Genomic DNA, 21,007 nt, shown 5'->3' with positions numbered 1-21,007 from the left:
GACTCACATATTTAGCCAAGAGACCCTTGGAGAACACTGGTAATAAGAATCTGAGACCAGAGCTATATATAATCTCTGGTTATATGAATACCTAGAGGAATTGATAGCCTCTGAACTTGAATGGAAAAGTACCTCTGACACTATATGAATATTCCTCTTGAGTCAATTTACAGTATGTGATTGTAGCCACAACTGTACCACCATAAGGTAAAATGAATTAGAACATGCGTAACTCTAATATATATATATGTGTGTGTATGCGTGTGTGTGTATGTGTATATACATATATGGATAATTTTTTTTCTGAGACTAATGAATTGTTTTCACCTTTATCAAATACTTAATACAGTCAAAAGATTTTTTTTTTTATTTTTATATCTTTGTACCCTCTCTGGTTTTGAATTTTTTAAAGACAGAGATGTTGGGGCTTTTTTCCCCATTAATTTCTGTTCTATATCTCCTTTCACTTCAAGATATACTCTGACATAATGTGAAGGGTCAATAAACCTTGCAACAACGAAATTCCCTAAGTGTATTTTGCAAGTCAACCACTGCTAGAGGTTTCATGGAACTTTCTGCTAAAATTCTCTCCAGGGTCATGTAGATTAGTTTCTCAGTCATATAATGATTTGCAAGCTCTTTTATTAGAGGGAGAGTATCCAGAAACACCTCTGGAAGCCCACTGCAACAGCAATGGGGCCATCATGACTAGGTCAATACCTGATAGAACAACCAGATTGAAATGGTGGGTTCAATACCTTGGGGCCTCTCTTAAAGAGAGCAGTGAGGAGCAGTATGGAGGTTTTAGGATGGGAAAGATTTTGAATATTGGCACTAAGTAGGATCTTATTTGACAAGTACTTCTGATTCCTATCTTTGACATGTTGGGGCCTTTGAAAAAGAACAGATTTCAGTATTCTGAACTAAAGAGACAATTACATCAACTAAAGGACACAGGTCTCAAAGACATTGGAATCCCCAAAAGATTTTAGAGCTTCCCAAGAAAGGAAATGCCCAGGAAAGGGGAGCCATATATATTTTTTTGACTGTTATAAATGTTGAGCCCTCTTTGCTATTTGTTAGTTTACATATAGAAAAGACAATAACATCGTATAAAGAAAGCTTTGGTACCAACCACAGCTTGACTCCAATTCTAGCCTTTACTGGCTGGCCAAGTCACGAGGGCAATTGCTTATTCTTTCTCAGATCCAGTTCCCTCAAGTGATCCATAGAAAAGCTTACTATTAGGGTTGCTGGGGAGATGGCAAATATTATATGTCAAATGCCTAAAACAGAATGAGCCACAACAGGACCTGTTATTCATATTTGTACTGAGAAACATTGCAGAAACTAGATTCATCCTTTTATTTGGGCTTTCTTATACATATTGATGAGATTGACAAATCCAGATACAAAAAAATAGGAGACAAAGAACGTGGGAGCAATTTGTTAAAGAAATTTAAGGGGAAAGTATCAGGTAAGAAAGTACATGACAGAGCTAACAGTTATTGGGTGAGAAAGAATAAAGGATTTGGGAGAAAGGAAAGGCAAAATGATCTTGAGACTGTAAAGAATTATGTGACTTGTATGTAAAGATATTACTACCTAGCAAACAATGTGCTTACAAAAGCAAATATGAGTTTTTTAATCAGAAAAAACAGTGATTGTCTTCTCAAATTCTTATAAGAATACAAAGCCCTAAGTGAAAAACAGAACAAACTGAGTAGCCCCGTTTTCTTCTATAATCTTTTACCAACTGGCAATGACCTCACATAAAATAGAGATTGCTTGATTTATTTCAGATACTCAAGATAGGAAAATAGCTTAAGGTCATTTTTCAAACTGAATTTAACTCATTTAATATTTAATGACTTAATGGAGTCTTCTGTCCTAGTATTTCAGAGTAGAAACAGATACTGAAAAAAAAAAAAAAAACCTAAAACAATTTACCAAAAAAATCTTGATTTTTTTAGAGTAAGTAACCATTATAAGTAATTCTGATTATATATAATAGAAACACAGTTGTGTTTTTTATGCAATAAGTGATCTATAAAATTAGCCAGATCTACTCTTGATGTACACACACTGATCAGTTCACTGGTATAAATAGGTATGTACTTAAAGATAAGTAAGTATGTGCAGAGCATGAGCACATGGCCATAGATCAGTCTTCCTGTGTAGCATATAAAATGGAATATTGACAAATATAAGGTGGCTTTAGACAGTGTTAGTATTTTGTAAAATGCATATTACCTATAGAAGAACCTACACATAATAGTTCTTTTGGAGAATCCTGGGTTTATGTGAGACTAGATCAGGAGCAGTAATTATCAACTAGGACTTTGATGAGAGTGGATGCAGAAGCAAAGGTCCTGATTGACAGCTGGGAGGCTTGCTTTTCCCACATCTGTAATCTTGAAACAACATGTGAAATCCAAATTTCTCCTATTGAGAATTAATCAGTCTTTCTCATGTGGTCCATTTAACGAAAAGCTCAAATTAAACATCTGATGAATACATCTTAAAAACAGCTCAGAATTTTTAGATTCTTGAGTGCTTATATTTACCAACATATTTTAACTTATTGACTCCAGGCTCCCACCTGGATGAATTTAAGGTAGTTTACTGAATATTGCTGAACAGAAAAATTACCTATTATTACCCAAATGAAGGTCATTTAGTAAATGGGACATTCCCTATAAATTTTAGGTTGCTTTTCCATTTATACTGATCATCATCTTTATTAATAAAATTATCTATCATCTATCTCTCTCTCTCATCATCTACCTGTCTATCTTATCTTTCTCTATTATCTATCTATCTAATCTTTATCTAATTTCTATCTATGGATTCATTAAAAGGCAGGAATTTCTGTTTTTTTCCCATAACCTGTACTCCCCTCGGATTCTGTGTATAGAACTAAATCTGGGTGAACCAACAGATCAGGATAGATGCTTGATATGTGATGCTTATCCTTTCTTTTCTTTATTAAGGTAACATTGATTACAACACCGTACATGATTTAGCTGAACAGGCTCACACCTCCACAGAGGCCTGTTACCATACGACTCCCAACAAGTACCCATCATTATTTACCTGAGACCATTGTGACCCTTATCCTACTCCACTTTGTTCCATCCACATTCTACTCACCACCTTTAGCCCCCTCAATTCTGCAGACATATTTCTAGGGATTGCAAAGTTTGTTACTGAAAAAATTTGGTGAAAAAGAATGATCTCTTGAGAAATCAGAAAATATTTCATGTAGTATGAAATGGATCTGCTCTCTGGTGTCCCAACATCTTGCACAGTGTCATGGTAGTTTTAAAATTCTTACTTGGAGACTAATTGACTCTCCTTTTGCCCAGTCTATCCCATTGCTACCTGTTCCTGTAGGCAGGAAATTTCCTCTTAAAATTGAAACAAAATTTCACTCCCATTACTGCCTAAGAGCTTTCAGTGACACATACAATGGGTTTCAAAGAGAAACTCAAGATATATAAAATGACTTTAGTGACCTCTTCATATTTAACCTTTGCTGTCTTGTGGAATTATTATCACTCCTTTTCTATCAAGTTATATATTTTTTTCATAAGCAAATTATACTGAAATATTTGCTTACTTGAAATCTTACCAATGTTTTGAATTCTTTAGCCCCACCACCCTGCCAGCCCCCTCAAAGGAATTTCCTGATTGGTTCCTACTCATAATTCTAGAATTTGTTCAGGTCTGATCATCTCTAAGTGGGTCACTCATATACTCCAGGCTAACTTGGGTACTCCTATTTAGAACTCCATTATTATAATTTTACTATTCAAAAAATTACAGAGAGAAGAAAGAACGTGTGAGAGATCCAAATGCATGTTGCTTTACTACAGACAACACTTAAAAAGACAAGAATTGGCAGTGACTTTAATAGAACAATGGCTACACTTGTTACAATTTCTAGTAAATAGTACTTGTTATTGAGAGCTCCAATAACAAAAATTTTTTGGAAGATGTCTGCTTTTTGATACATAAAAATTTCAGAGTATGCCAATTTATATAGAAATATTTAGAAATAAATTTTCCTAACCAATTGCTCTAATCTTGATAATCCAAACAGGCATTACTGATGTTATTCTATGGGATACTTTATGAAATTGACACCCAGTTTTCAGGACTAGAAGCACCTCAGCCAAGCTTTCTGTAGCATTTGAGACTTTGATCAATTATTTGCTTGTCAAATACATGCATCTCAAATTCTTTTAAAGAAGAATTAAGAGCTTTCCTGAAAACAAGTGGATGGTTCCATGAGGTGATCATTTATATGAAAGTGTTGTTTAAATATGTCCGATTTTACTAAATGATACTAAAATTACAATGAGTCTTTCTTTCTTATAATGATGTCATTTTTCTTATTTTTGCTTTTGTCATACATTATTCTGGAGCCAGAATTCATTTTTTCATTCAAACTGTTGGAGGTATAATTGTGATTATTATTTCTTAATACTTTGAGCAGCTTATGGTTGTGTCTAAGGTGTTTGCATACAATAATCAGTGAAGAATGCCACTTAACAAGTTAGAAGCTAATAAAACCAAGTGCAGGTTTCCAAAGTTCAATCTTCTCTTTTGCCACCATAGTGTTAGATATATGGTAAATAAGATATACAATCATTCATTTATTCAAAAAGTATTTACTTGGCACCCATTGTCTGCCAGCTACCAGGAGGTGCACTGTGCTGCAGGCCACATAGCTCTAAAGAGGGGACATAGAGCCTAAGCAGTTGGCACTGAGTTAGTTAGAGGTAAAATTATTAAAGTTTTTAATAATCCATCATCCCAACTTTGTAAGAAATTTCAGTCTAGTGTCTTGAGTCTAACCATGCTGCTCTATTTATTTTCTTTTATGTTCTAGTGTAGAACTATCCAGTGAGGATCTTTAGAAAAAGAAACTTAAGAGGGAGGCCCGGTGGGGGCTGGAGACTGGCAGGCCCAGGGGTGGGGCGGGGCAGGGGCGGGGGGTGGGGTGGGGGGGGTGCTACCGACGCCCCAGCCTGCCTTCTGGGGGCGGGTCGTGCCCTTGTGCAGGTCGTGAAGCCGCGGCCCATGGTGACTGGTGTCGTGGAAATAAATTCTAGCCCCCAGGCCGGGGAAGAAGAAGCGGTGCTTCAGGAACGGTGAGGTCCGGAGAAGCTGTATGACTCAGGCACGAGGTCCCAGACCTGGGGAGCCCCGTGAGGGCCTCCCTGGGGGCGCAAGGGGTTAAGACGCAACCTATGAGCTGTCCGCAGCCTCTGCAGCACAAGATACCCGCCGGCCAGGGAGCTACCCAAATGGCGCCGCAGACCTCTCCTGTCTCCCCGCTGCTCCCCTCAGCAGTGTTTTCAGTGGATCTGCCTGTTCTGCTCCCCACTCTGTCTTTGGTGAATCCTCTCACCCCCCCCCCCCCCCCACCCCCGCACCTCTGGCCTGTACCCAGCTCTTGTATGCATAAATAAATAAATCTTTAAAAAAATATATATTTTCTCATTAGTGTGACACCATCCAGAAAAAAAAAAAAAAAAAAAAAAAAGAAACTTAAACATTTCCCTTTTTCTCTAAGGATCCATTATTTCTTTTTTCTGGTGAGATTTGAATATTCCAATATGTCTTTTTTTATATTTTGACAATTGCAAACATTTACTGAGTACTTCTCACACGTGTTAAGTGTCTTAAGCTTATTGTTTAATTCTTCTCAGAATGAACCTATGTAAAGTAGGTACTATTATCTTCATCATTTGTAAAGGTAAATGAATTAAGGCAGTCAATCTACAGTGGAAACTAACAGACTTGTGTTCAAGACTAGGTCTGACTATCTGAATTATGTGCACATTTTATTAATATAAATGCTACACTACATCTCAGAATAAATATCTTAATTCATAAGCAACACAAAATACTTAAATTTCAGTTGTGGCAAAACTAGTAACTGTTCATGTGCACACAACTATACTGAATTTTTCAGTAGTCATGTGCTAGCCAAAAGATTGGAAGTGGAATAAATTTACCATTATTAAACAAAGGCTTTTAAAAAATCAAATGTGCCTATTTGCATTATTTATCCCATTCCTTTCGCTGAATCAAGACAGGTTCTAGGATATGAGAGTTATAGGTGATACAACCTTGAGTCACTGGATACCTGAATCTGCACAAGATTCAGCTCATTGAAGGAGAGAGCACATGAGAGAAAGCTCATACCTGATTACTATATTGGCCAGAAATAAACATTTATCATAATGAAGGCATTTACAGTTCTATTTTTTTGTATGAAGATCTAGTCTACCCAATACACCAAGTTCTATTGCTTGTAATGGTCACAATAACTATATTTTCCCATAACCCAAGTTGACAGACTATGTTTGGAATATTCATTTCTCCCAATGATGCAGATTTTCTCTTTATTTATCTTTATTTCATTATTCCTTCTAGTCAATTTTAAATGAATTGTGTTCAAATGTTTTGTGATATGGTGTAAAAAAAAAAATTGACAAAGAAAGGTAGGGAGGAAAAAAGGAATGTGGGAGGAAGGGAGGGAGTGAAGGAATGAAGGAAAGATAAACATAAATAGTGATGGAATAGGGAAGAGGAAAGTAAGTTAGAAACAACAATATCCCATGGAATATAATCAAGAAACATAAAAAGTACTGTGGGTTTGTTAATCCAAACCCCATTGCCAATTCCTTCCTCTTTGCCTCTCTCTACTACAGGGTCATAAAAGACTAAATATTTCTTTGCTCATATTCATTTGAAGCTACTACTTCAGATGGCACTGAATCATAAGCAGGAATCTTCTGGGTTTTTCTGGGAAATATTTTGCACTTTGCATGAAAAGGACAGCTGTAACTGCACTGTTCCCTCTTCCTTCTCTCTTCCATAAATAGAATTGTGATATCTGGATTTAGGACAACTGTCTTGTAACCGTGATGTGAGAAGTCTGAGAAAAACGAAGAGAATCCTGAAGATGCAACTCAGACATTACTCACGTGCTGAACACAACCCAGAAGCATCCTGCCTCCAGGCTTCTTTGGTGAGAAAAAGAAATCCCTAATTTTCAGCTAGGAAACCATCATATTGAATAGGGAATATTAAAATAAATACAGGCCTTGATGGGTACACTTAAGAGACTGAGAAGGTAAAGAACAGGGACTCTGGAGGTGTCTAGGATGGTGTCATGAGACAGAAGGCCTGTTTGGAGGGTTGATTTGTTTCTTTTTGGAGCATATTGATCTCAAGGCACAGGTAAGTCTTGAGATATAAGAAAAATGTGGGCATACATAGCAATTTGCAAAAATGGGAGTAGACTTTTAGCTTTCCTTTGGCAGTGAGAGTTGAATTGTGATAGTGATTTATGTCACAAGGGATAGTAATGCAAAGGACAAGGGACATTGTTTACTTTTAATGGGTGTAGAAAAGGAGAAATGATTAGTAGCAACAAGTAATAGTATTTGAAAGATATGGAAATATGGAAGTAAGGCAGAGCTCCAAAATGGTGGGTTGCCCACTATTACACAAGAAAGTATCAGTGTTAGTAGGTGATTTCAAAGACAAAAAATGAAAATGTCACTTCAAACTGATGCCTCTTTTTATGTGGTGGTCTTCCCTTGGAATGTCATTCTCTCACCTACCCCTATTTTTTCAGTTTTCCTTGACTTCTCCTATTTGTTACCATTTCAGACCCTTTCCTCAACTAAAAAAAAAACAACCACATGATAAATCATGTTATTCAAAACCATAGTAAACTGATTTTTTTAATGGAAGTAGTTTTCATTTTTGAAGATCAGTGAAAATCTTATACACTGTAATACTGAAAATAAAAGAAACAAAATTACTGCTGCATCCAACAAGATTGACTCTCATGAACATACTAGTGAACAAATAAGCCAAACAAAAATATTAATCCATAAAGTTCAATGATGGACAAAGCTACTAAGCATTATTAGAAGTTAAGAGGTTGGTACATTTGCAACAGATGCAACAGACAGAAACTGGGAGAAAACACAATTGAGGATTCTGAATACTATTAAGTGTTCTGAAAGTCTCTTCATTTAGGTGATGGTTGTAAGTGTTCAAAATAACTCATCAAGTCACTTATGATCTATGTTTGTTTTGGTATGCATACATGCAGTTAATGAAAATAAGTGTCATAATCCTTGTCCCCACATCTCTATACATGATTTTGAAGTTGCCATTTCAAAATCTGCCTTACTGACTTTCATTGCTCCATCTCTAAATCATTTTTGGTTTTCCCATAGTTCATTTCTGGAAAACTTTCCTCCTTTTTATCTCAGTCATTCCCAACATTGATTCTCTTATGCTTTTTGCTCTTAGAACTTCCTGTCTCTTTCTTGACTGACATCTTTAATATTCTCTCTGCCTCTCTCTTCAGCTTTATCTTAGCAGACCACCCAAGACAACTAAGTTCCCATATAAAAGGCATTTCCTCAACCTCCATTGAGAATAGGAGAATTCTCCAGCAGGGGTATAACCATTCGGTAGAATAACTTTGATTAAGGATAAACTTAAGCCTGTTGTATCACCATTTCACTCCCAAAGTATCCATCACTTTGGAGCAGTTATATTTTGATGGAATTGTTCATTCCTACCATCCTTTATTTGACTGAAAGCTTCATGAGAATTCATTCAGTAGACACTAAAATTTTTTAAGTGAAAGAAAACTACAAAGTACTGAGAAAATGGTTTTAGCAACCAGTGTAGTTAGAAATGAAAATTACATGTAACTCCTTAGTAAACAAATTTCTTTTGCCTTTTAATGGGAAAAAAAGAAAAAGTGCATCTGAGCCACTTTCTATAACTTCATGTTGGTTAGACAGTAGAAGAGGGGAGGGAATCAGCACTTAGCAGCTGCATGTGTACAACCCAATATACGCTTTATATTCTTCACTTGCATACTGAATTTATAAAATGGATCTTATCCCAAATTAACACTTTTGAAAACAGAGATTCAGAAAAGTCATAAAAGTTGCCTGAGATGGTGTAACAGCTAAATGACCTCGCCAAAATTTGAACCTCAGACTATGTGATGTCAAAACCCCTGGTCTTTCTTCTCAATCCTCCTGCCTTATATCTGCGAAGGTTAATGAGACATGCATGTATACTGAGGGGACAAGAGATGGCTAATCATTTGCATAAAATTTTAAAATATGATTTTTTATTGGCTTCCCTTTATTTTGGTGCTTAACATTAAATATCTAAATTAAGAAGACATTATCTTTATATCTTTTTGTAATACACCACTTTCACAGTTATCCATCAAACCAGTTGGAAGTCGTGGTTAGAAATTCCTAGAGACTGTTGATAACTGTGCTAAATTTCTTTTCATTAGTTCCATTCATTAGCTTCAATAACTGAATATATTAACTAGACCTCACACATTTATTAGTCTCATAACTTATTAATGTTCAGGAGAAAATTCCATTGTCACCTTTTTAAATACATGACTTGATTGCTGAATCAAATAGAATTGTTATTTAAGGATTTTAAATATACATGCTAATTGTTGAGTATTGCTCTCTTGATTTTCTTCCTCAGATAAATAAATATTAAAACATTTTCTTTCTTTTACAAACACTTAAAAAGAGACATGATTGCAAAGTGGTAAACAATTTAACTTTAATTTAATAATATGTAGGGGAAAACTCTCATTACAGGTAGTATAATAATTTCTCAAGATAATTAGGAACAAAATGGCTTCCTTAAAGTAAATTGTAAAACTTGATCTGCTCATAAAACTTATTAATTCTGCATCTCTCCTTCAGGTACCTAGGATTAAGTGAGACCTGAATTACATTTTGAATGAGTTGCAATATGACAAGTTACCACGGTTGAGTTTCTAGCCCTCTGGGAAGTAGTTACTGTCCTAAGTATTCTGTCTGCCTCCTGCTGACTGAGCAGCTCTGTACTGATGACATCACCTGCAGGAAGCACTGGATAGTAGATGTTGTAGCAAGGAGGTGATGTCTCAGAAGTGACAAAGAAAGGTCTAAATAGAGATGCCTAACACAAAATAGACTATAGAATTTTTTACTGTTTTTTTTCACCTCTTTAAAAATTTTTACACAGGCACAAAGCTGTCTCAGTAGATGAGCAGTTAGAATACCTCTTAGCGGAGAGATGTTCAATGAGGTGAGAAGGAGGAAATGTGCATACCTTTGCTTGTCCAGCTTTGGTGATGGCAGGGATATTAAAGAGCTGTCCAGTATAAAAATGTACCCCACAAAACAGGATCACTGCAATCGAGTCTCCTTCCTTCTCAATTATTTCAAGGATATCCTCCATTCTCAAAGTTTCTTCTCCCTAATATCAAATTAGGCACAAATTACTACCTAGCCACAAAAACTAATTTGTCACTTCCCAATCTGAAATTCACCATGAGTTCTTTCCCATCATAAGAGGAATTAAAGCTAAACTTGTTTCAAATTAATGATCTTCAAAAATGTGGCAGAAGAGCAGCATTTGAACATACTTTCTGTCATTAGGAAATAATAATAAAATAGTAAAAAGAGGTTTGTAAAGTGTAAGTCTTTGCTTAACTCTACATGCTAGATTTTTTCCTTCAGTTTTTTATTAATCTTTATTATATGAATATTTACAAAGTGTTTCCTTTTTATTTCCATCTGATAAAATGCCAGGAAGTATGATAAGACCATGGAATATTAAGTGGCAAGAGAAACTTCTTGAAAATTAGCATTTCATTTGTCAATCTAATATCATGTTATTTTTTTCCAAGGTGGAGGGGAAAAACATAGGTCTATCTTTCAGCTGACTACAACATAACCACTATTTCTATTAACTTAAGAATAAAGTTTATTCCACAGCAACCTAAAGATAAAAAACAAAATGTGAGAAAAATATAAAAAACAAAAATTCAGTATAATCGAGTTTATGATTTTCCACTGTTCCCATCAAAGACAAATGATTGGTCATTTAGTAAAAATTGTGAATGACTCTAGATTTGGTCTTGCCAACAATGTGAGAGAGGAAAAAAAAAAAACAACTGAAAATACAGCATCTCCTTGTTTTCTAACAATTCCGGTATATTTCCAAAGTCTTCATGAATTTTCTCCAGTGCTAGTCTAACATGATTTTGAAGTCAAATTATCATTAACTGTATTGATAATTGGGAGAAGACCATTAAGGTATTCATAAATATGCCTTCAGTTATTTTTATCTTTAGTATTTTTGCTTTTTGCCAATTTCTCTCTCTCTCTCTCTCAATAGATAGATAGATAGATAGATAGATAGATAGATAGATAGATAGATAGATAGATAGAAATGCATATACCAAATATATATATACTAATCAATGCCAAATGAAATGCATCCTGTACTATACTGTAGTTTGTACTAGAAGCCTGGAATTTCTTTACAAAGTAGGAATCTACAAATACATGATTGACATTGAAATTTCTGTATTATTAAATGATAAATATTTTATATGTATATAAAGAGGATTTCAGCATTTTCAGGAAAATTCTAAGTAAAATTATTATCATGGTAACACAAAATTCTTTAGTCTTAAAAGACTCTAATGTGATTGTCCACTATAACTTGAAAAAAAGTAAGAAAAGTATGATATAAACTAACAATTTATTTCTTTGAATAATTAGCATTAAGTAAACAAGTAAAATATTTTCTTAATAAAGTATATGTTATTCTCTCCTGTTAACTTGCTCTAATCTGGTTATACTTAAGTGCTCCCAAGACTGTGATTAACTCATGAGATTCCATAACACTTGTTGATTTTAACTTGTGATATATTAGTGACTATATTCATTTTGGCTGAAAGTTAGCAATTTACATATGCTATATAAAACTGATATCCTCCACAGGTGTAAGAACTTTATAGTCCATTAATTTATTACGTATTGGCAAATAGAAGTGAACAAAGTAGATTTTAGTTTTTCAAAAAATATTATGAGTTGAAAGAAATAATTGTTCAAATATTGGCTTGACAGCCTGAAAGCATCATATGTGAAACATAAAATTCATTTTCTGTGCATCTCTTGGTGCCAAATTGCCTAAGCTATATGATTAGTATGTCTAATTCTTAGCTATAAATCCCTATAAAAAATCTCTATTAATGTGGGCATCCCTCCTGGCTCAAGGGGTTAAGCACAGAACTGTGAAGCTATCTGCAGCCTCTGCAGCACGAGTTCAATCCCCAGCCAGTCAGGGAGCCACCCACTTGGTGCAGCAGACCTCTCCTATCTCGCCCGCTGCTCCCCTCAGCAGTGTATTTCGGCCAGTCTCCCTGTTCTGTTCCTCACTTTGTCTCTGGTGAATCCTCTCACCCACTGCACCTCTGGCTTGTACCCTAGTTCTTGTATGCATGAATAAATAAATCTTAAAAAAAAAATCTCTATTAATGTAAAGTATCCAGTATTTTAGATTTTGAACATACTGTTAAGCCTATTTAGTTGCTTCCTTTGTTAGCTGTTTAAATAAAAAGAGATCTCAAAAATGAACTAACTTTTTTCACAAGTCATATACCCAGTAAGTTGGTGGGTCCAGAATTCTCTGGAGTATGGCAGACAGGTTATAAATTCTAACTACTTTCTACTACACACACCCCTTTCTATACTGCAGTCTAACCACACACATACATCCACACACATTAACATTAACACACACAAAATGATATTTAGATTAAAACTGAGAGATAAAAGATAGGCATCATTCAATTTCAATAATTATCACAACATTTTACCATTATTTCATTGGCATCCATCGTTAATGATATTTGAAATTGAAAATTATATAAGCAATTTGCCATCCGACTCATCCCATTGATGAACACGACATATTCCCCATATTAATGGGGGAATAATTTGCTTTTCTTTTGACTCATCCTTGAAATATGAAAATAAATATACTTCTATGCTAATTCTTTATTTTCAGCAAAATGACCTAACAGGAAGAGAAATAAAGGTCTTTTATATTTTCCTCGAAATTCCATTAAAGTAATGAAAATAATAAACCTTTGAGGAGAATGAAAAAAAATCAATACTAAATAGAATCTTGATGAATATTTATTTCTCTTTCTTATTTACCTCTCTTGGCTTGATGAGGCGCATGCTCTTTTCAACATTTAGTCCATGAAGTTGAAGCTGTGATTCAACAGCATACTGGAAAAAAGAATGATTCATTAAATCAAGTTCAACGCACAGAATTACATTTGTAGAAAAACTCCGAAAAGAAATAATAATGTAACAATAAATGCATATTGTTATATTATATCAAATGTTAAGGTAAAAAATTACTGAAAAAAGTATTTCAGAGAAGAAATTCTTAGCATAAATTATAGGCAGGAATCTGAACATTTCTTGAACATTAAATATTAGAGCTTCATAGAAATGGATTGCTCATCTAGGAGTATAAGGGTTTTGAAAATAAGATATAAAATCACCTAATCTAAGTCAAAACAGTTTACAAAACAACCAAAGTGAGTAGTGTGAACTTAGGTATTTGAACATAGGACATAGAAATGGCCTAACATTAGAAACAGTTAAATTGATAAAAGGACCTCCCTGGTGGTGCAAGGGGTTAAGTCTCAGCATGATGTCATTATTGGCAGCCTCTGCAGCACAAGTTCCATCCAAGGCCAGGGAGCTGACCCACATGGTGCAACAGACCTCTCCTGTCTCACCCACTGGTCCCCTCAGCACTGTATGTCAGTAGATCTGCCGGTTTTATTCCCCACTCTGTCTATGGTGAATCCTTTCTCTCTCTCTCTCTCTCTCTCTCTCTCTCTCTCTCTCTCTCTCTCTCTCTCGCTCTCTCTCTCACACACACACACACACACAACCACACACACACACACCCCACCTCTGCCGACACCCAGCTCTTCTATGCATAAATAAATAAATCCTAAAAAAAAAAAAGGTTCCCATCATTGAGAGTACAAGATATCAATGGGAACAATCATAGGGACTTTGTATTTCTTGATGATATTATCTTTTTAGTAGGTAATGGCTTTTAATTTGGACATAATTAACTGCCTTAAAATTGCAATATGTGGGATATAATATTTCACAGAGACAATATAAAGACCTCTCCTGCCACGTCTGCTGCTCCCATCAGCAGTGTATTTCATCAGCCTGCCTGTTCTGTTCCCCACTCTCGCTCTGGTGAATTCTCTCACCCTCCCGCGCTTCTGACTGTACGCAGTGCTTGTATAAATAAATAAATTAAAAAAAAAGTTTTCAATAATAAAGCATAAATAACTATGCTAGCATGCTATGAAAAGAAGTAGACAAATAAAAATTTTATATTGCTATTCTAGTTGCTAAAGGGTTAAGCACTAGGGTGTACACTGATTTGATTTCATAAAACAGAACAACAAGAATTAATAAAACATTTATAACTGCATTTGATTTAGACCAGAGGTTCACTCACTGTCTTTAGGGCTAATAAATCAATGTTCCTATTCAATCCTTTCTTCCCGTAGCATATATTTTACTTGAACAAAAGAAATAAAGCTCCAATCTATAAAAAATGCCTAAATCAAAAGCATTTGACAGATCTTTTTATTGTAAAGTTACTTAGGAAAAAAATAGTGAATAAACATCCAAGTCAAGCAAATGATATGTTCCTCGAGGAAGAATAGAAAGAATATAAATATAATTTGAAGAATCCTTACATGATCTGAAGGGAAGGCTTTAGCTTCTAGAAGAATTTTATACCGTTTTGGTGTCGGCTTAAAAAATGATAACTGCAATGAAATGGATTTATTGAAAAAGCATTAACACAATTTATACATTTGTTCATTTCCATAGCTTCATTTTATAATCTCCAGCATTTTAAAGGTATTAATTAATTACAACTCAAGATGTCTGTCTAGGGTACCTTTTTCAATTAGCCTTGTTGCCAATGAATTATAAAGAGGAAGAACATATTGACTCATTATGTTTATCAATGGAAAGTAAACTCAGGAGAAAATGGGAATCAGATAAAAACAAATACTCAAACTTTACTTAAATTTTAATTGAAAAATTATCTTCCCATATATTTAATGGCAATTTCTCTATTGTGGGCTAAAACTATCATGTGTTATGTATATCTTATTTATATAGATGTATCTTGCACTGCTGATTTGGCTTCTAGTACAAAATATTTCCATTGCTTTATTATTTTAGGTCCAACCAAAAGTACCTTACCTATAACATGACACAAATGACAATTCTAAAGACTCCAAGGAGAAATGCCTCATTCCTTCAGTGGAGCCCTTTCATTTCTCTCCATAGTTACTGGAGAATAAATATTGACTCATAGTAATAACAATAAAAATCACCACTACAGTTAATTATGAGTAGAACTTGGGCCAGGTTGTTTAAGTCATTTCTACATATTATAGTATTTTATAATTGTCCATACCTATGGAGTAAATGTTATTGAGCCCATTTTTACAGAGGTAAAAATTGAGATTTAGAAATGCCAATTCAAATAGATATTAAATAACTGATTTGGGAGTCAAACCCAGAGGCATCTGAACTTAAAATTATATTTAACTTTACATTTAACATACTCCCTAAGTATGTCCCGAAGATGTTTAATAGCCATCTCCCCATTTTATTAAAATATTAATATTTTCATTGTACATTTTGGTGTTGGATTTTTAAAAATTCACTAAAAATGAAATTAATTTATTTTTAAAGTATCAAGCAATTACTATAAGTGCCATATGCCAAATTGAAAATATAACATATAAAGATATTAATATTTATAATGTATTTGGGATGTAAGAAGCAGTTGAAACACAGAAACTTATTTAGGGTACTACATACCTTTTCTCCAATTTAGTTTTATTTTCTAATTTTTTAAAATTACTTTCCAAAAATCAATCTGCAAAGGCATGTTGATTCATAATCCCACTCTGCTGAAGTCCAGCATCTTGGAAAATTCTTACTGAAAAGCTCAGTGCTTTGAAGCATTTGTACATCACTGTTTTGTGTGCTTGCAAGCAGTTTTGCTTTTCACCCACTGGGACTCTTACTCCTTATGTTTAAAGATAAGAACATTTCCTTACTCTAAAACTTTTTGGAAGAGTCAATTCTCCCATAATTATTAGAAGACATTTATTCTATCCTGGTCTAGGATTTCCTGGTAAAAATGAAAATAACCTTACAGCATTTTTAAATAAGTAAATCACCCAATGCTCATGAATTAAAGATAGAAAAATGTCAGATTCTATAAATGAGTGTATACTAAATATTGGTGGGAAAGGAAACTTACCAGTAGAAGATGTAAATTAACAGTCAAAGCATTCATTAGGACTATTTCTTTCTCACTGGCTCCTACAAAGTAAACATATAATAGTTTAGCTGTTTCTATTAGTCCTAAAGGTAATTAGAAAAACAAAGCTGGGAGACTTCACTCTTTCATCCTTAGAGCTTTTAGAAATTAGGGCATGCTTGATTGGTCATCACAAAGAAATGGACCCTTTTTTTCCCCCTTGGCTCATTTTTTCAATGATATGTGGACACACATCACAAAGTGAGCTTAAAATTTTATTTCTCTTTCGATGTAATAAATAATAACAACAAAATAACGAAGCATTTGCTTTTTCCTGTAAACTAAACAAGATTTATATTATCAGCTAGTTCACTAAATTCCCACAGAGCATATTTTTGTGGTAAGTGTATCTCCAAAAGGAATCTAAAAAGATATTAAGGCCAATCACATTTTTAAAGCTGGTTGTTTCTAATGTCAAATTAAAATGCACCTTTAATAAAAGAAGGCTATTTTGTCAACAATAATTCACAGTTATTATGGGGAGATATAGAATCGTTTACAAGGTGAAGAGTTAGAAAGCAAAACACAAAGGCCTACAGAGCTCTGGGGCTTATTCAGATGCACTGAAATATAAGATAATTAATATAGATTATGTATTGTCTGATGAAGAAAACATACAAAATTAAGATATCCACTACACAGTCATAATCAGACCTAATTCTTATTAATGAGGGTTTGGTCACTAGAAACAAGCTCAGAGACACAAAGCAGACATCTAACACTTAACTCAGTGCATAATAACAATAATAACACTTGCCCTGTTTCTAGTTTTGTATGATGTTTCTTAAAGGCAATTAGACTTGTATATTGGAATGATGTCTGCGTAGCATCACTGAGAAATATGTGCTATCTGCCTGAATGTCATTAAACTGTTCTAGGTGCTAGTAAATATAGATAGTACCAGTCCTAAATCCTACACACAAAGAAATACTTCTGAAAGAGTCTCATTATAAAAAGAACAGACAACTAAGTAGAATAATTAATTTAATTAACAAATATATTTCAGTATACATTCATTTAAGGGGAAGGCATTGGAAATAAGTGTGTAATTTAGGAATTTCTGTTTCTGAAAATCCATTTAAGGAAGACCCATATCTTCATTAGTCAAGAAAAATGCCTTTTGCAATTACCACCTGTTTTTCTGTGCTTTATATGCAAAGCCTTTCAATAGATGCTTGTGTAAAAAGATTTATTTCTGGTCACTATAAGGTGAACAGTGTTTGAAATCAAAGAGCAATATAAACAGCCACATTCTTGGGACCTCCCTGGTGGCACAGGGGTTAAAGTCTCAGTGCTATCAAACTATTGCCAGCCATTGCAACATGCGTTCTATCCCCTGCCAGGATGTAACCTAGGTGGCAGAGCCAACCTCTCCTGTCTCGCCTGCTGCTCCCCTCAGCAGTGTATTTCAGTAGATCTGCCTGTTCTGCTCCCCACAGTGTCTCTGGTGAATCCTCTCATCACCTCCCCTCCCTCAGGCCTACACCCAGCTCTTGTATGCATTAATAAATTAAAAAAAAAACCACATCCTACATTCCTAGCACTAGGTAAGATTTCTCCTCAACAGACTCAATAGCTATGAATACGATAAATTTAAACCTTCTCCTACAATATAAAAATATTTTTGAAATATGGTTTAAAATGCTGGCAGCTTTTTGTTTTTGTTGCTTTGCATTATGGTATGAATTTTTGCTGTCATTTCTAAAACAAAATATTACCTAAGATATCTAATATATTGTCTTTAACTTTCTCTTAGTTATACACATTTTCTGAAGTCTATTTCAATGAGAAATATTTTGGCAGGAGAGGAGGGAAAATTAATATAAAGAAAGAACAGAATTATTAGAAGAGGAAAACTTTGAAGGAATGTAATGAGGAAAAAAAGAGAAGAAAGCATAAGTTAGTTATCACAAAATGAAGACAAAGAAATGACAGAAGCAAGGAGGGAAAATCTTCTATAGAAGTTCAGATATCTATTTTTGCTAATGATTACTTTCAGATTAAAATGATATTGGATTGCTCTGATATTTTAGTTCACTAAACAGTGCAGTTCACTTTAGATCAACAAAATTTTTCTTGTGGGAAGATGATGAACCAGATATACTAGTCTGAATTAACCTAGTCATACATTTGACATTGTGATTTCCTGCCCTTCCTTTCAAAAGCACACTAACACTTGGATCAATCCTTTGTAAACAATCCCTCACTGACTTGAATAATTTGTCTGCCCAATAATTTGGAACACTTTAAATTAAATTAAACCAAGCACTCCACAAAATGCCCTCCTCACCTGCTACTGAACTCTGTGAAGGACAGAGTCAGTCTGTTTAATATGTGTTCATGCATACCCATGTCTATAAGCAGATGGTGCTAATGTGAAAGTTACAGAACATTGATAGAAATGCTTATTCCAAATATCTCTTAAAGGCACTGAAAAAAATCAAGCTTTCTTAACAACAAAGAGTCACAAAACAGACAGATGTTTACTACTTTTTCAAAAGAAAATATACCTAACTGGCTTATCTTCTGAGGCAAATTTTTACTTCTGAAACCAAAATTGTTCTTTTAAGATAATTCAGTATCATCAATATTCCATGAGAAAATAAATTTTTGGGGGGGTCTTCTTGGTGGCGCAAGGGGTTAAGCACCGCACTATGAAGCAATCTGCAGCCTCTGCGGCACAAGTTTGATCCCCAGCTGGCCAAGGAACAACCCACATGGCGCAGCATGTCTTGCCCGCTGCTCCCCTGTCTTGTCCACTGTCTTGCCCACTGCTCCCCTCAGCAGTGTCTTTCAGTCAGTCTGCCTGTTCTGTTCCCCACTCTGTCTCTGGTGAATCCTCTCACCGCTCCCTCCCGCATCTCTGGCCTGTACCCCAGCTCTTGTATGCATAAATAAATCTTAAAAAAAAAAAAAGAAAAAGAAAATAAATTTTTAACAATGCAAATGGAAGTTTAGTCAAGTTGTGTTTTCTTTGCTGCTTTTCTTTTACCTAAGAACTTTTTTTGAATTAATGTTGATACATTAAGAACTACAAGTGTAGGGGGTAAAATTTTTAAAACTTCAATTGAGTTTGTCAGGCTTTGACAGCATCTTTACCTTAAAACATCTTCTACGGTAGCTAAGTACCAAGATTTATGTCACTTCATCTGAGATATGTGTGAGTCAGTGCTCTCATTTCAAGAATACTTAACTGTTTATTTATTTTTGAACACAGTTTTGCTTTTACAGAAGGTGAAATTTAGTTAAATTCAAGCACTACCTTTTTTCTCACTCAGTGCCTAACAAGTTAACTTGTATGGAGCCATTACTATCTGCCAACACTTCTAAACCTGTGACTTGAAACATAGTCTTCACAGTAACTGATAAGATAACTACTTTGATTTTCCAAATTTATCAAGAGGAAACTGACATTCAAAGAGATGAATGAACTTGCTTACTGTCTCACAGATGGGAAGTAGAAGACAAAATCTTACCAATGATTAAAAAATAATAATAATCAAAATCATTGTTCACGATTACATAATTTTGTCTACATTTTCTACTCTCAGTAATTCCAATATTGATTATCAACTTTCCTCTGCGTCTTTCTAACCCTAATTTACCTTCAAATGTTTGACAGAGCTCCAAGCTGTTTAGCATTTGATAAGAAGGATCATGATGTATCTCATAACTGCCATGTCATGTTCTGTATATTGTATTAAGCAGATACAAATGTTATTGGGGATACAGTTGTCAGATCTGTAGTTAGGCTAAATCAGAAAATTTCCCACCCCATTTTCAAGTAACAAATCCCTGTGGCCATTAGTGTTGGCTGGTGCACAGCTGAGGATACATAACTGTGTGGAGAGTGGTTCCAGGGATTATTGCTTTTCTGAGGGTCAACCACAAGTTTCATAAAACAAATTTATGTTCATATTACAAGATTTTTATAAGCTGAAATGCATGTCTCTAGTCCTTTGTGACTTTTATGTACCCAGGGAGAAATAGGCTTCAAAATAATACTAATAATATTCTTCAGCAATTCTATTTCTAGCATCTTGATAATATGACATTAATTATAAGGAAAGTTATTCCATGTTTCACAGAATTGTTGGCTCTATATAAAATGTTTTATTAATAGTTTTCCTTCTCATCTGAAGTTGAAATTCTTTTCTGTGTCTGAATAAATATGGTGGTTCATTGTCTTTCCTCTCTATCCACTCTATCAATTTGTACACATAATAATTTTTATTATCCTCCTGTTACTTCTTTTTGAGAAATTTTATGATAGAATAAAGGCTGTGGTTTTAAGAACCTGGAAAATTCAATCATATCCCCAAATATACAACTTTTCTGTTTGCTCATGACACTTTTATATAGCCTAGCAAGTAGCAAAAATAATTTTGACTTCTGCTGCTCTTTACTGTAGTTACTACATAATTATTTTAATTATTTTGTGATTTATGTCACATCTACTCCCAAAATGGGATTTTAGTCTTCTTGTATTACATTGTGAAGAGGAATGATTAAAAAAAATAGCAAGGGTATAAAATATGCAAATGAGGAACAAATTAGAAGCTATAAAATGCTTTTGCAGCTTCAAACTCCACCAAGTTTTCTCAGAACTTTCTAGTAACAGAGGCAAAACAAGGTTCTGTATTGCATTTCTTGCAATAACAAAACAATAACCACT

The 21,007-nt window shown here is 34.4% G+C and overlaps 1 protein-coding gene across 1 annotated transcript in view; it reads right to left on the bottom strand.

Moving 5' to 3' along the window:
* The window catches only part of KYNU (kynureninase), a 714,170-nt gene that overhangs the window by 55,732 nt on the left and 637,431 nt on the right, over positions 1-21,007 (bottom strand). Inside the window, exons 12-15 of the mRNA XM_037521827.2 lie at positions 16,273-16,334; positions 14,681-14,752; positions 13,092-13,166; positions 10,189-10,335 (exon numbers count right to left, since the gene is read on the bottom strand). Coding sequence (XP_037377724.1) covers positions 10,189-10,335; positions 13,092-13,166; positions 14,681-14,752; positions 16,273-16,334 — 356 coding nt within the window. The remainder of the gene's footprint in view (positions 1-10,188; positions 10,336-13,091; positions 13,167-14,680; positions 14,753-16,272; positions 16,335-21,007) is intronic.

This window comes from Talpa occidentalis, unplaced genomic scaffold (assembly GCF_014898055.3).
Source record: "Talpa occidentalis isolate TD23 unplaced genomic scaffold, MPIMG_talOcc4v2.1 talOcc4.3, whole genome shotgun sequence".
NCBI classification, from domain to species: Eukaryota; Metazoa; Chordata; class Mammalia; order Eulipotyphla; family Talpidae; genus Talpa; species Talpa occidentalis.
Note: the sequence above shows the minus strand (reverse complement) of the source record. Positions and strands in the feature narration are given on the sequence as shown.